This window comes from Emydura macquarii, unplaced genomic scaffold (assembly GCF_026122565.2).
Source record: "Emydura macquarii macquarii isolate MOO-44397 ecotype Brisbane River unplaced genomic scaffold, CSIRO-AGI_Emac_v2 contig_431, whole genome shotgun sequence".
Classification (NCBI taxonomy): domain Eukaryota; kingdom Metazoa; phylum Chordata; order Testudines; family Chelidae; genus Emydura; species Emydura macquarii.
Window position 1 is genome coordinate 15,900,560 of NW_027130568.1, and position 17,402 is coordinate 15,917,961.

Below are 17,402 nucleotides of genomic sequence, written 5' to 3' on the forward strand. Positions count from 1 at the left end.
GGTAAAGGGGATCTAACAGCCCTGGAGCCACCAGGAAGAGAATTTTACTCCAGTGCAGGGACTGAGGAAAACAGCTGCAGGATCTCCTCCAAGGACCCCCTCACAAGCCTTGTTCTAGGGGCTATGCCAGGGTCAGGACTGCAGTGGGGGGGGACATCTCAGGGGCAGTGGCACAGCACATAGCACCGTGGAGGAGATTCTGGGTAGAATTGCTGCCCACAGGCAGCTGGGGACAGGCTGCTGTCACTTAGGGTAAATTACACCAGAGATCACTCCAGCCAACCTACCAGCCCAAAATCAGGAGTTCATGTAATTGGCCTAAAACCACCACAGTCACCTCCCCCTACTCCCTTTTCTCTGGACCACAAGTTCTGTGCTGCACTTCTTCAAAAAGCTGCACAGAATCTCACCCCAGAAGAAAATAATCTATTTTAAAAGCAGATAATGTAAATGTGGCATGAGCTGTAATTTTCAGTGAAGATGCCATAAAATCTGTCAGGGCCCATACCTGGGTACTCTAACCTAAGGGTTGAAGCCCAGAGTAGAGTTGTGGTCAGGGGTCACACCAAGGGTCACAGTCAGAGTAAGAGGCAGAAGCCACATGAGGGGTCAGAGTCATACTAAGGGTCAGACCAGAGTCAGACCCAGAAGTCATACCAAGGGTTAAGCCAGAGTCAATAATTGGAGACAGGATGAGGGAGCAGGGAATAAGGAACAAGGAGAGGTAACATAAGAATGGCCAGACAGGGTGAGACCTATCGTGCATCTAGACAGGATACTGGGCTTCAACAGTGGCCAATGCTAGGTGCTTCAGAGAGAATGAATAGAACGAAGCAATTCTCAAATGATCCATCTCCTGTTTTCCAGTCCCAACATCTGGTAGTCAGTGGCTTAGGGACACCCAGAGCTTGGGGTTGCATCCCTGACCATCTTGGCAAATAGCCAGTGATGGACCTATCTTCCATGAACCTATGTAATTCTTTTTTGAATCCAGTTATAGTTTTGTCCTTCACAACATCCCCTGGCAACAAGTTCCACAGGTTGACTCTGCTTGTGTGAAGTAGTACTTCCTTTTGTTTGTTTTCAACCTGCTGCCTATTAATTTCATTGGGTGACTCCTGGTTCTTGTGTTATGTGAAGAAGTAAATAGCACTTCCTTATTTACTTTCTCTACACCATTCATGGTTTTATAGAGCTCTATCATATCCGCCTTAGTTGTCTTCTCCAAGCTGAAAAGACCCAGTCTTTTTTAATCTCTTCTCATATGGAAGTTGTTCCATAGCCCTATTCATTTTTATTGCTCTTCTCTGTACCTTTACCAACTCTAATATGTCTTTGTGAGATGGGGTGTGTCATGGGGCTTGAAAACCCTGCCCCTTTTGGGGTGAGGAAAGGAGTGTTGTGGCCACATGGCTGAGTCTAACTGTCCTCCCTGCGCTTCAGGACAGCCTGGCCTAGTGGCCCAAATCAATATGGTTGCCCCTCTCATCTGGTCTATATGGCCTAGTGGCCAGAATCGGTATGGTGGCCCTGGCAGTCAGGGAAGCATGGCCTAAAGCCAGAGTCAATAAAGTCACCCACCTCTGTGGGATAATGTGGCCTATTGGCATGTTGGGAAAGTAGGGTGTCACCTCGGGGAGTGTGGCACCCAAGTGGGGGGGTTCAGGCTCTCCCTTGCTCCTCCAAGCCCCTGCCCAGGGCCTTGACAGTGGGGTACTTGCCCTCAAGTCATTGTGGATCCTCCCGAAACACGCTGACCCAATTCCCCGATTCTCCCACTGTAGCAATGTATAAGTCCCCTGAGCTACTTCCTACCCAGTCTTCTGTGGTGATGATCCACAATTCCCCAGGGACTCAATGATCTTTAGCCAATGCAGCACCTGGTGGCTCGGTTCCTTCTCTGAACTCATCCAACAGCCTGGAATTGGTCTGAGGCTCTGCATACCTTGGCCCTGGGTTTGAAGCCTGTAGCAGCTCCTTGGAGAGAGCTGGCAATCTGCATCCTCTCCTTTCAACAGCCAGCCTCAACTGAGCTGGGCTGCTCTCTTTTGTAGAATGCAGGTGAAGCATGCCCAGGAGAGCCAAGGGGGCGTGGCCTGCTCCACCCACAGAGGGCGCTTAACCCCTGCCAGTCTAGTGTGGGGCTTGTGCACCCCGTCACAGGGTGCACACAGCATTCAGGATGTGAGCTTACCGTGGATTTATATAGTGGCATTATGATATTTACAGTCTCATTACGTATCCATTTCCTAATGGCTCCTAACATTCAGTTAGCTTTTTTGACTGCCACTGTTCATTGAGCAGATGTTTTCAAAGAACTATCCATAATGGCTCCAAAATCTCTTTCTTGAGAAGTAACAGCTAATTTAGACCTCATCATTTAATATAGATAGTTGGGATTATGTTTTCCAACATGCATTACTTTGAATTGATCAACACTGAATTTCATCTGCCATTTTGTTGTCCAAGCACCCAGTTTGGTGAGATTCCTTTGTAACTCTTCACAGTCTGCTTTGGAGCATCTTTAGTAATTTTGTATCATCTACAAACTTTGCTACCTCCCTGTTTTTCCAAATCACTTACGAATATCTTTAACAGCACTAGTCCCAGTACAAGCACTGGGCCCTGGGGACCTCCCTATTGCCCTCTCTTCTATTTCCTGTTTCAGCTACAGTGTCCATGCCTGGCCTTGGAGCACAGTGACACAAAGAGTAAGGCACCTGCTGGGCAACCCTGTGGGCCTGGGTTTGAGAGCTATGGCACCTGACAGGCTTTAGAGACATGTTGTAGCAATTCTAAAGATTAAGGAGAATGCAACAGCTATAGCATGTGCTTGATCTACAGGAGAACGCCAACTATGGTCAGAGTTGCACATGCAGTTTGAGGGCCCTTTGGATTCATACAGAGTAGTGCTTCTCAGCTGGTATGGAGAAAGATTACCCACTCTGACACAATATGTAGAATGGAAACATTGAACTTGCATCACAACTAGCTTATATACATTTATCTGGCTCTCAGCAAGCTCAGAGAAGTGACAGAAAGATAGCAAGCAGGATCAACATGAAAGAACACAGCATTCTGTGTAATCAGTGACTCAGCCCTCAGTAACCTGAGCCACACATTGCCACAACAGCCTAGTTTGTGAAAAATCTACCAGTTAACAGAGAAAGCTTAACCAACAGGAGAAATGGGAAGTGTTCCTTCCTTGCCCGTCCCCCACACCGCACACAAGACATGCACAGAACAACAAAGAGAGAGAAGGAAACAGAATAACGGTGAAAGACAAAGGTACTACAGAGACAAGGTGCATGAGCTAAGTATCTTTTATTGGACCAACTTCTGCTGGTGAGAGAAACTGGTCTCTCTAATATCCTGGACCTGACACAGCTATAACACTGCATAAAGACAAAAGTAGACAGACACCAAAAGTGAGACAAAGCTTAAACACTTAAGAGCTGTTCAAACATTTAAAATCCCATTGAAATGAATGAGATATTTGGACACATTCTGCAAAGTGTGTGAATACTAGATCGAGGGCCAGATTCCTAGCTGTTGCAAATTGGCATTGCTCCACTGAACTCAGTGGAGTTAGGCTGATATACATCAGTTGATGATCTGGCACTTACTCTTTTTGTGGTTAAAGATTGCGGTCTACTAATGTAAAGAATATCCAAAAAGGATTTGATAAAAATTATAATAACGCAGACTGATTAGAACTTTCCCACATGTTCGCCTACAGAAATTCCACAATGTTAAATGTACAGTGTTCAAAACCATTTTTTCATGCTACCTGCTAGAGAAAAATTTGAAAACAAAAAGATATAGGTTGGATAGCTTGAATGCTCTGTTTAATCAGTATGAAGTTAAATCATAATAAAGTTAAAAAAGAAAAACCACAGTCACAGATTCTATTTCAATCTATTGAATATTGTCCATTATAAAAAATGCAGCTAGATGTCGATCTCATTTACCCTGACATAGATGTGGACTAACTCAGTTGAAGTTACTAAAGTTACTCTGGATTCACACAATGAAACAGAGATCAGAATCTGGTCCATGAGGTGCAATGATATAGTAGTACAGAACTGTATTTTAGTTAAGTGTTTGTTTGGTACTTACCCATAATTAATTATTCTTTGGAATAGTTTTGTATCTTTGTTTTTAAATCAAAGAAGACATTTATTTAAAAAAAAATCTTCTTATGGTCTCTATGCGTGCTCTACAGTTTAAAAGGTCTAGTTTTGCCTAGTGGCAAAGAAGCCAGTAGAATACTGACGTCTAATTTTGGGTGGACCATTGTGTGACCATTATCAAGTCACTCTGCCTCTTTCCTTATACCTCAATCAGCCTTCTTCACGCACCCACAATCGACAACAAAATTCTACCTGTGACCTGAGCAGTATCTCCACAGTATGACCTGCAACTGAAGAGTTTGAGGCCTGTTTTCTTTAGACCACTTATAAAATGTTTATGGGGAAGAAGCATTTTATAAAGATTCTATAGAACTCTATAGTGATCTTATGGTATTAATATTTTTTCTTAAGGAAAAAGAATGATGCTGATTGAATATGAATTGTTTAATTGCTCAGCTAATCTTAAAAAGAAAGTGTCTTGCTGTAATTCATGATTCAACCAATATACATTTTATTAGCTATGGGAGTATCTTTGTTAAAATTCCAAACTGATGAAAGCCTCATTAATGTCAATATTCTTTTAAGCAAGACTAGACAAAGCAGTAGCAAGTGTACTTCAGGAAACAATCCTGTATTGTCATGGATGAGATTAAATGACATCATTGCCTGACTCCTGCCATAACAACATAATAGGTCCCTTCTACTGCCACAGTCTATTACTCTATTTCTTGATTAAGGTGCTGACACTGCTTACCGATGTACAGAAGATGCAGCTGCATTCCTGAAGAGTGGTCATCTTATCAAGAGAATGTTCACAGAGACATAGCTTGCAAGTGACTAGAGGCTCCAGAGCCAATTCTCCAGCTTCTGAGACACCAGCTGTCATGGTGTGATGGCAGATGTTACCAGCACTGTCCATCCGTACATTAATATCTTACTCTGGTCCACTCAACCTGAAGAAAGAAAAATAACAGCTAAAACTCCCAAAAAAACAATGCCAGTAGCAAAATAGGTTACATAATAATGCAATGTAGACCATCTAAGGGGTTTGGTTAAGTGAGTTTCCTCTAATCTAACTGTAGTTTCTAATTCATTTTAGAGTTTGTATATTGTATATGTGGATGAAAACCTCTGTCCGCTGAACTGAAAGATGTTGATTGAAAACCTTCTACTTAGTTTCGTGAATGTTTGCAGACTGCAGAATACTGGGAATAATTTCATTTGAATATTATGCTTCAAGATCCTCACTTTAAATGGAGCATTTCAAATTCTGAAATATGACATGGTGGAAAGCAAATATACAGATTTTATTCAGAGCGTTCCTAAATAGAAAAAGTAAGGTGTAGTGATTAATGCACAGGACAGAGAGTCAGAAGGTCTGAAATCTATTCAGATCTCTGAACAGATTTGTTCTACAACCTGGGGGCAGGATTATATACAGTATACATTAGAGAGTGTTCTTAGAACTAGACGCCTGAATCTCTGATGGCCTTCAATGTGTGTAGTCATTTTCACCAGAGAAAACTTTGGCGAATCAGAATGACACCATTATGCACTCACTTTACACAGCTGTAAGTCACTATGGTAAGGGAGAGTCAGGTCCAGTATTCATGTGTGAGTGAGAGAGAAACATATTTTTCTCCAGATAGAACTGAGCCCATACATAACCTTTTTGGAGATATAAAAAGTCTAGGTTATTTTAGAAATTATTTTCAATTTCTAGACTTCTCTGTACTTCCTGGTTGTGTCTGGCAATGAAGTCCTGAAATACCATAAGAAGAGTCTTTCCTGTTAGACTTTGGTCCCAGTTTTGCAGACCCAAGCAATGTAGCTGACTCATGCATCCAAAATTTTGGGTGCTTTTCCAAAGCTAAGTTCTCCTTTAAGGCTCACTATCACTAGGTCCAAATCTCATTCCATCATCCTTAGTTCAGTCTCTCTATGCTACCATGCCATTCATAACAATTAGTTCCTCATAACGGTGAAGCTCAAATTATAGCCATTGCCAGAAGGCTTTGGAACAAAACACCTCTGAGTCAGAATCTAAAATTCACTGTTGTGTAATTGCTGCAACAGTGACATGTCAGTGAGTCACTGGAAATGTTATAGTGAATCAAGAACTAACTACCTGTTATTTAGTTCTATATTTTAGTTCTTACACTGGAATTCTATAGATATTGGGTTATGTTTACACAGATACACACACACACGTCTACTGCAGTTGTACCTTCACAGTATTACGCTCTTACCATATGCACTGAAGCACTATGTTATTCACTTCAGTCCTATGCAGAATTTCCCATTTTCGGTACATATAGTAAAAGATGTGGATGGAAATAGAAGGGAAAGTAAAAAGAGGAGAGGGAATATTTTAGGTTTGGGATTGCAAGACAGAAATGGTTTTTCATCTTTTCCAGAGTCAGATTTCCACCTAGTTTTACAGAGACTGTGATGCTGGATTTGTACGGTGTATTAACAAAGATGTAAAGAGGTTAATGAGACTCAAAATGTGTCATGGAGTTACAGATTATTTATTAATTTTTTAAATGGTCATAATTTGGCACGCAAAATGACAAGTAGCACTAGTGTCTGGAAACAGACCAACCCTGATTCTCCACTATGTCTGAGCTGTGCTTGGAAGTAGTGGAAAATGGCAGCCACAGGGAGCTGGTTGTGGCTCCGCGATCCTGAGTTGCCTCTTCCAGGTGGGGGCTCAAGTAGCATGGGAGCTACTCTGCCATTTGCAGATCAGAGCTTGGTAGAGCTTGGCGCCACTACTCCCCACTCCTACTGCACCCCTTTCTCCATCTTACACCAGGGGTCGAGGGGCAGCTGGTGCAAGAGGCAGCTATGGCAGAGATTCAACATCATGGGGGGGGTGGGGGGGGTGAGTTCTCTTGTGGGGATTTCCAACCAGTGACACAAAGTGAAGTTTGTGGTGGACTAGAGAATCTGGCTCATAATGAGGTCAAATCCTGCTCACATTACTTAGCACATAGTCCCATTTCAGTGGGACTCTACAAGTGAATAAAGGAAGCAGGATTTGATCCAGAGTCCACACTTTGCAATCTTTCCTCATGCAGCCCAAACGATACACCTCAATCCTGACCTACAACATTCCCGCTATGCAAGATTTAGGCCTCCCCATGGCAGTCAGTCCATAAACAATCTTCTAATTGGTACACAGGTAAAAAAAACTGGAAGTAATGAAAGTCCTGTTGGTTTATTTATTTCTTATTTAAGCTAACAGTAACAGAGGCCCATCGAAGTGCCTTTACAATAGATTAAAAGTCACATTATAAATCAACAAATAGACTGCCCCAAAATCTAATAAGCACATGCCAAAAATTCAAATTCAACACAAATAAATTAACCAACAGCCAGACACATCTAGAATGGAAAAAAAAGAAAAGAAGGTGTCCAGTGTTTTGGTTAGTCAATAAAAATTTTAAATATAGATCTTTGAAGAAAGTCAGAAGACCTACTGTCACCAATTCAATGTCATTCACCCAAACAAGGGCTTTGAAAACCGATTTTAAAAATACTAAGTAAATCTGTATAAGCACTGTGATCTCTTTTATTTTCCCAACCTTTCCTTTCTTACCCTTTTCTTACACAATGCTTTAACCTATTTAAGACAGAATACCCAAATCAAGTATGAAATGTAACATTGCCCCTTTTTGATTGGAGAACTAGTCAAAGTTTGGGGACCTGTCGGTGTTCCAGTGGGAATACAAATTGCTGGCAGTCAGGTAATTCTTTGATGCAATTTTATTTATTTACAGAGAATGTGCAAAGCCCTATGTCTCTGAATACAGAAAGAATAAAGTAGCAGAAAATAGCTTATTTTGTTCACACCAAAAGCACTCTTTTCAGCCTGCACCCTGGCTCAAAAAAATCTCTTCCCATGTTTCTTCCAGGATCAGCCATCCACTTTTAGTTGTTCCTTCTGGCTGTCTCTCTCACTTTGTCTGTTCTTGTCTGACCTCAGTTTCTGTGAGATCTCTCTTTCCACAGACATGCACACCTACTGAAAATAATAGTCAGCCAAAAATTCACACACCCTTTTGTTTTAGGTGGGGCTTATACTTACAGTGTGCTTTGCTGCTTGACTGACCATGTTCTGAGCCTAGTGGCCAGCTAGAAAAGGCTGAGAGCTTCTTAACAAGCTTTTGATCCCCAAGCCCTTTAGTACCCATCAGCTCTTAACCAAGGAGCGTGGCTAGTCAGGGAGAACCAGGGTTTAAAAAGCCCACTCCTAAGCAACCACAGGAGCTAGCGAACAGGGGAGTTTTGCGAGGGAGTTTAGAGGGGGGAGTAGATACATTTCTTTAATATTCTGCAAACTAAAGACAATAAACCCTCCCCCCGACAAGAAACAAACAACAATATAAACTCTGACAAGTGTAAAAATATAATTAGTAAGACAAAAAAAGAATTTGAAGAACAGCTAGTCAAAGACTCAAAAAGTCACAGCCAAAAAATGTTTAAAGTACATCAGAAGTAGGAATCCTGCCAAACAACCAGTGGGGCTGCAGGAGGATCAAGATGCTAAAGGAGCACTCAAGGAAGATAAGGCTATTACGGAGAAACTAAATTAATTCTTTGCATCCATCTTCACAGCTGAGGATGTGAGGGAGATTCCTAAACCGGAGCCATTCTTTTTAGGTGACAAATCTGAGGAACTGTCTCAGATTGAGGTGTCATTAAAGGAGGTTTTGGAACAAACTGATAAATTAATTAGAGCCCTGCATGGATACAAATATGCTGATCCACATGCAATCCCATCCGCAGGAATAAACTTTAACCGGACCCACAATCCACCCTCCCTCTTCTAGATTACCCTCATCCCACCTAACAGATGATCAGCCTCATCCCCCCTGCCTAACAGCTGATCAGATGTTCGTTGCACCCCTGGCTGGCAGCTGCTCCAGCCCTGCCACAGAAGTCAGAGAGGTCCCGACCACAGTGATCATCCAACCACAATCCGCAAGAAATGGTCCACTGATATAAAGCACATATCCACAGATTTGCAGGGCTCTACTAATAAGTCACCAGGACCAGATGGTATCCACCCAAGAGTTCTGAAGGAACTCAAATTGCAGAACTACTAGCTGTGGTTTGTAACCTATCATTTAAATCAGTGTCTATACCAGATGACAGGAGGATAGCTAATATGATGCCAATTTTTTTAAAAAAAGACTCCAGAAATGATCCCAGCAATTACAGGCTGGTAAGCCTAACTTCAGTTCCATGCAAATTGGTTGAAATGATAGTAAAGAACAGAATTACCAGACACATAGATAAATATGTTTTGTTGGGAAAGAGTCCACACTGCTTTTGTAAAGGGAAGTCATGCCTCACCAATCTACTAGAATTCTTTGAGGGGGTCAACAAGCATGTGGACAAGGATGATCCAGTGGATATAGTGTACTTAGATTTTCAGAAAGCCTTTGACAAGGTCCCTCACCAAAGGCTCTTAAGCAAAGTAAGCTGTCATGGAATAAGAGGAAAGGTCCTCTTCTGGATCAGTAACTGGTTAAAAGATAGGAAACAAAGGGTAGGAATAAATGGTCAGTTTTCAGAATGGAGGGAGATCAATAGTAGTGTCCCCTGGGGTCTGTGCTGGGACCAGTACAGTTCAATATATTACTAAATGATCTGGAAAAAGAGGTAAACAGTGAGGTGGCAAAATTTGCAGATGATACAAACCTACTCAAAATAGTTAAGTCCAAAGCAGACTGTGCAGAGATACAAAGGGATCTGACAAAACTGGGTGACTGTGCAACAAAATGGCAGGTGAAATTCAATGTTGATAAATGCAAAGGAATGCACATTGGAAAACATAATCCCAACTATACATATAAAATGATGAAGTCTGAAATAGTTGTTATCACTTAAGAGATCTTGGAGTCATTGTGGATAGTTCTCTGAAAATATCCACTCAATGTGCAGTGGCAGTCAAAAAAGCTAACAGAATGTTGGGAATCACTGGGAAAGGGATCGATAATAAGACAGAAAATATTGTATTGCCTCTTTATAAATCCATGGTACGCCCACATCTTGAATATTGCATGCAGATGTGGTTGCCCCATCTCAAAAAAGATACATTGGAATTGGAAAAGGTACAGAAAAAGGGCAACTAAAATGCTTAGGGGTATGGAACTGTTTCCATATGAGGAGAAATTAAGAAGCCTGGGACTTTTCAGATTGGAAAAGAGATGACTAAGGGGGGATATGATGGAGGTCTATAAATCATAACTGGTGTGGAGAAAGTAAAGAAGTAAATGTTATTTACTCCTTCTCATAACACAAGAGCTAGAGGTCACCAAATGCAATTAAAAGGCAGGAGGCATAAAATGAACAAAAGGAAGTATTTCTTCACACAATGCAGTCAACCTGTGGAACTCCTTGACAGAGGATGTTGTGAAGGCCAAGACTATAACGGGGTTCAAAAAAGAACTAGATAAGTTCATGGAGGATAGGTCCATCAATTGCTATAAGCCAGGATAGGCAGGGATTTCTGTTTACCAGAGGCTGGGAATGGCTGACAGGATGGATCACTTGATGATTACCTGTTCTATTCATTCCCTCTGAAGCATCTGGCATTGGCCACTGTCAGAAGACAGAATACTGAGCTAGATGGACCATTGGTCTGACCCAGTATGGCTGTTCTTATGTTATCTGAAGAATATATTCACACCTACCAATCTTAAGTAACCCCATAGCAAAGTTTCACCCAGCTCATAATAGTCTCATTGAAAGCTGAATGGACTAGAGTACAGAGCATAACTGTTCAATAAACCATTTCACTGAACAATAATAAAAATTATCAGCTGTTTTCTGAATACAGAAAGTATTTCAGAAACATTCTAACCCTGAGGGAGATTCTAAACTAAATTCATCCTTGATGTAAATCAGTGGCATTATGCCAGGGATGTAGATCACAAGTTGAAAAGAAAAGGGATCCAGAGCTTTATTTTTTTTAAAAAACCGTCATTATCTACTCTCTTTACACTAAAAACAACGAGAGTTCTGTTAAATTTGTTAGTCTTTAAAGTACCACAGAACTCTCGTTGTTTTTGCTGTATACAGACTAACATGGCTACCCCTCTGGAACTCTCTCTTTACACTGTACATATTTTTCAAGAAATATGGTATGTTTCCTTAAATTGCATTTCTACTGACTTGAAAAGAAGAGCACCAGCTTTGTCAGAAGCGCACACATTTCCATAACCATAGGACTCTGATAATAACAGCTTTGGTGCTACATGACCAGGTATGTCCAGCAAATGCAATGAATCTGAATGGATGTCCTATAGAAGGCCAGCCCTAGGGAAGGGTAGCATAGCTGCCAGGAGAGCAATTTGCTGACTGTTCAGTACTATCAGTGTTTCTGTCTGTTTCATTCAATTGCTGCAGACATTTTCACTTTGTTTCTGGAATGTGACAAAGCTTTGTGCTTCAAAGCAACATTGAAATGTCTCAACAAAATCCATAAGCAAGAAAACATAAAGGCATCCTCAAAGCAGAATGAAGCTGGTCTGGAGGTGAATGAATGAATACAGACAGAAACATAGTGGAGGAGCGCAGAATAAAAACAAACAAACAATAGAAGCATTCAAGGGGTCCACAGGTGTTGTTTGTCCTGGGGACTTCCTGACATTGGGGTGCCCTTAGAAAAACTTAGTTTCTTAGAAAACTACCTGATCATAGGAGCAAAACCTACACTGAATGAGTTTGGTGGAAAAAAAAATTTTCAAAGAAAATTTTTTAAAATCTACTAACTACTTTCAGGAATGTACCTTGCCTTCCTTGTGTCTGTTTCCACTTGGTTGCCAGTGGCAAGTCTTCATTTGAGTGCCTTTGGGGGTGGGTGGGTGGAATAATCATCACTGGGGGGCAAACTATATGGACTCTTTTCACCCTTTGGAGTTACAAGATAGAAGCTTCAAACTGTGTTGGTAGTAGCTCCACAAGTAGAGGCTAAAGTTGATGTAGTTCAGGGTAAATCTGACCCTATATTAATAAGTCCAAAATATCTGTTGCTTGACTTGTCATAACCAGGTAGGTGAGGTAATATCTTTTATTGAATCAACTTCAATATTATCATGACCAATAATGCATCCCTCTGAATTTCATCATATAAAGCTAAAAAGTATTATCAATAATTATTTTAAAAACACTATATTCTGGAATCAATGTAAATTTGAAAAATACATCTGATCCAAATCACAGAAAAGCAGTTTCTATTTCTCAGACAAAAAGCTAGGAACAACAACAACAAATAAAATAAATAGATCGTCTGATTCACCATAACATATGCAGTCCAAATTCATAGGATTTAATTAGATTTTTATTGGTAAATGTCGGTAGAGGTCAATTTCACCGTACACAAACTGATAATAAAAATACGCCCATCGATAATAGTCAAAATGTGCACAAAGACCAAGTAAGAAAAATGCTGCTTGAGAACTTATTAGAATTTGATTTAAGGATTGTATATATTTGACATGCAGTTAACAATTTGTGGTTTAACAGTTATAAAGCTTTAACTTTTCATCTCAATGTCTACAGTTAATAAATAATTATTGTCACACACACACACACACTCTCTCTCTCTCTCTCTCTCTATCTGATACCCCATCATTTGGAGGATAGATTCATCAATGGCTATTAGCCAAAATGGCCAGGAGTGCAGCCCCATGCCTGGATATCCCTAAACATCCAACTGCCAGAAGCTGGGACTGGACAACAGAGGACATGTCACTCAAAATTGCCCTGCTCTGTTCATTCCCTCTGAAGCATCTGGCGCTTGTCATTATCAGAGAATGGATACTGGGCTAGATGGACCATTGGTTTGACTCAGTATGGCCATTCTTATGTTCTAATTTCCTGCAACTGTGAACAATTAAATCAATACATATTGAAAAATGCATAAAGCCGATAATTTTTGCACAACTGAAAATTTAAATAAAAATAGAAAAATGCTAACATCAATATTCACTGAAATTATAAAAAATAAAATAATTATATTCCATTTTAAAATCTATGTAAACATATTTATATCAATATTCAAGTATTTATTCAGCAGGCCAAATCTTGGGTTTGGATATGCACATAGATATCACCAGAGAGTGGAATAATCAGTGTTTTGAAGGAGCCACACAAATGAACACACTCAACTGAAGGGTCCTCAATTCCTAAAAATTGTACGTCAAAATAATTAAAGATCCTCCCCAAATAATGTGTTTGACTTTACATGGGCAACCTTAATCATAGATCCCATTTGTTCAGAGTTTGCTGTTGCAAACCAAGACCAGCAAGCTCCAAATTTATTGAGTACAAGTTATTTCATATGCATGATGAACTAAACAATCCACAAAGAGTCTCCTCAAATGCATTGTCAGTAGGGAGTTGCCTGTACACATGTGATTGTCCACTACAGCAGTGATCCAAATGTAACTTCCAGCACTGAGGGACATCATGGTGAATTGTGAAAATCTTCTGCAGCGATGCTGAACGCATAAATCAATAAATGGATTATTCTCATGCATTTAAGTCACTCGTCCATCTTTTACATGCAATGTCCAATAACAGTAACTAAGTCAGCCTGTATGTATGCAAACATGATACCACTGAAGTCAGTAGAGCTTTGCGTGTTTACCCAGGGTTGAAATTAAAGGATGTCAGGAAAAAAGAATAAGGAAACAGGAGATATGAGCCTCCAGGAACTTTTAACTACACAGACAGTGGTAGTCGTGGGTTTTTTAGCATGGCCTGCACTATTAGAAGGAGCTGGATTCTATTTTTGGAATAGATGCCACCACTGAACCATAGTATCTTGTGGACACATCCAAGGATACCTCCACAGATGACAACCAGGACACTGAGCCGAAGGAGACTGATCCTGAAACTCAGAATCTTGTAGACCTGCTTGATTTACTGAAGTCTGAGACCGACTTGGTGATGGAGACCCCAGACCTCCTGAATAACAGGCAGAGGACTAAACAAGGGAGGAGACCTTTTCCAGAAGATATAATTTATTACAATACAATTGTCAGAGGGGGAAATGAACGACACAGTTCCGGGTATCATCAGGGCACTGCCATGTCAGTCTGCCCTCCCTCTCCATCCTCTGCTTTTAATACTGCACAAAAGAATATTGCACAAAAGAAAAAGCGCTAGATATTTTTGGCTCACAGTTGCATTAATGCCCTCAGCTTGGAGCCAACCTAGTTATTATGAGGTAAAATCACCCAACTCAAGTGACAGCAACATTTCAAAAAGCAAAGATTTTAAAGCATTCCCTCTCCCTTTCAGGTTACTGCAGAATTTATTTTGCAGTGCATTTCATGCTAATCCACCACTGTTAAAATAAGAGAATTTAAACCCAAGCTAATGTTCTAATTATGCATGAAAATTGCACAGCAATGCAGATCTCTCAATATTGCCCATATAGCTTGTGGTTCCCTTCCACTCCTGCACCTGCTCAGGGGGCACCACCCTGGCAAATAGAAATGTGGCATATATTCCCAGTTTGCCCATTCCCAATCCTTCACTGCCTTTTGGGGATGTACCTCAGGGTAACATCCTCTGACATAAGGATGGCCTGCAGAGGTGGACATGCAATTACTAGCCTGCCTTCAATGCCCATCCACCTCCAACACCCATCCCACTGTCAACCTGAAGTTACACATGCAACTAATGTCCCGTTCCTACTGGCCAACCTTCTACCTTCCATCCATCACCCATCTGTAGCCTGCTCATGGAATTATTAACAATCCCCCCAGGTGTCCCAATGCCCACCCGCATCCCACCACAGGCCCAGGTTTCCTCTACAAACAGGGAAGAGCTTTAGAAAGTGTCTTACCATTTCCAAGCTCACCCAAGACTGGGAAGAGCCTATGAGAAAGATATTGCAAAAAAATCAAGGAAAAAGCACAAAGACTACAATTTGGACAATAACTATTTATTCTTTCTCTCTTTGCCTCCATACCATCTGACAGATTTCAGCAATCACAGACTGGTGTGCTAATACTGAGTGAAAGCCCATCCAACCTACGCAAGACGAAGAGGAAGTCAAGAAATGAAGTGTTTATCAGCCTAATATCCACAACTCAGCAGAGGGATAAAAAGATGAGGGAGAAGAGGGTGTGTTCATTAAGCCTGATAAAGAGGAGTGAGAGAAGGACAGGGGAATGGTCAGCACTTGTTAGGAACACCTGCTGAGAATGATGGAGAACCCTACTAGAGAACATAGTAGCACCATGTTCAAGTATAGTGCCACACCCTAGGTGTCTCCTGATGCACTCTTCCTCTGGTAACTCCGCTCACTGGGATCACCTTTCACTTTACCACCTCCAAGTAACAGGCCCTTCCCTCCATTCCATGCCACAAGGCCACCAGGAGAACAGGGTACTGGGAGAACCCCTTAGCCCCCACCTCCGCCAAAGACAACCCTTTCTATCATCATCCCACATCACAAGATGCAGAGAACATTTTGGACCTCCCCAGGTGCATAAATCTGTGACCTCAAAAAGCACATATTTCAGGGTTCTTAGAACTTGCTTCCCCGTGCCCTCCCCCCCTCTTCTTTTCTCACTTTTCCACCTGGTTTTTAATTATGCATCATATTATGTTTGTGAATTGTAAATACCTTTATTGAACAATATTCAGCTTGGTGTCATTATTATTTATTTAAAAGTCATTGAAAATTTCATGATATTCATTGTTTTCATAAATCCTTTGCACAATGTAATGAAATGCCCATCTGAACTCTACTAAAATCCTTCCACCACTATATATAAAATGTCAAGACATGCATTAATCAGGCATATACATTCTTCATGCCCCTCAAAGTAGAAGCATAATACATCCCTGAACTTATGACCCTGATGAGTTGCCGTGTTTCATAAAGGCCACCTCTCTGGCTGTTCAAAACATTCAGCAAGTCTGCCCACTTCCTCCTCTCACCCATCAGCAAGGCTCTCCCCCTCGCTCTTACATAGCTGCTTGCTGTGTGTTGCACAATCTAGCATAGAAGGCAGATATTGCTCGTTAGCCTGCAGTCTTGACATCAGGCAACTCCATCTCCCAGAATGATAGGAGGAATAGCAACACTATCAATGTCCATAGTGATCCTCAGAGTTCCATTTTTCATTGCAGAAAACAGTTCACAGTCTCTAAAGATCCTGGCACCAAGGACCTTTCCAGACCAACCCATATTAGCATTGGTGAATCTTCCATGGTGATCAACCAGGCCTTGCAGCTGCCTAGAGAAATATCTCTTTCTGTTGATGAACCCTAAGCCTGGTGTGGGGAGCAAAGAATAGGCATGTGGGTCACATCAATGGCCACATTACAATTCAGGAACCCCAACCATGCAAATCCATCAATAATATCCTGGCATTGCCATGACTTATGAGCCAGGGAGACAGCACCTTCCTGATAGCAGGGCACACCTCTATTACAACAGCCCCAATAGTTGATCTACCAACACCAAGCTGGTTAGACGCTAACCGATAGCAATCAGGAATGGTAAGCTTCCAGATGGCAAAGGCCACATGCTTCTCTACATTGAGGAGCGCTCTTATGTAAGTGTTCCACCACTGCAGTTCCAGGGCAAGCTCTGCACAGATCTCTCGGAAAGTTGCTTTTGACATCCTAAAGTTCTGCCACCAAGGCTGGTCAACCCAGGTCTGCAGCACTGCCCTGTCCCACCAGTCACTGTTAGTTGTCTGAAACCAAAAGCAATGGTCCAAAGAGTGAAGCTGCTCCAGGAAAAGTTCAAACAGAAGTGCTCAGTTTCAACTGCCACATTCTCAGGTGCTGGATCACCCTGGATCTAAAGTCATTGCACGACCTGAGATACCTCTACAGCAGCCTGTTTGTATTAAGCACTATAAAGATCAGAACACTCATGCTGCCTGACAGCGTTTTGAGAATGGTCCTGGCTTGTAACAGCTGAAACGAGTAATCATGGGAACTATTTATTTTGACTCCAAGTCCCACAATTCCAGTGCTTTCCAGTAGGCAACTGTGCAAGTAGCTGCAGAGCAATGCATCATGGGAGGACTACCCAGAATGCTGAGGACTTAATCTGAAACACAGAGCTTTGTGGATGCAATGAACACAAAGGGAATCAGCTTAACTGGGGGTAACTATGTGGTGTGGATGCACCGCTCACATAACACAAATACTCAAAACCTGCAAAAGCTTTCAAGTGTAGACACTCCCTAACCTACTTAAAGTTAAAACAAGTGCTTT

At 41.4% G+C, this 17,402-nt stretch overlaps 1 protein-coding gene across 5 annotated transcripts in view; it reads right to left on the reverse strand.

Moving 5' to 3' along the window:
* RNF144B (ring finger protein 144B) overlaps nt 1-17,402 on the reverse strand; it is a 124,985-nt gene that overhangs the window by 50,829 nt on the left and 56,754 nt on the right. For all 5 annotated transcript variants that reach the window (XM_067537592.1, XM_067537593.1, XM_067537596.1 and 2 more), the window contains one exon: nt 4,888-5,086. In XM_067537592.1, the coding sequence (XP_067393693.1) occupies nt 4,888-5,052 (165 nt within the window). In that variant the 5' untranslated portion in view covers nt 5,053-5,086. The remainder of the gene's footprint in view (nt 1-4,887; nt 5,087-17,402) is intronic.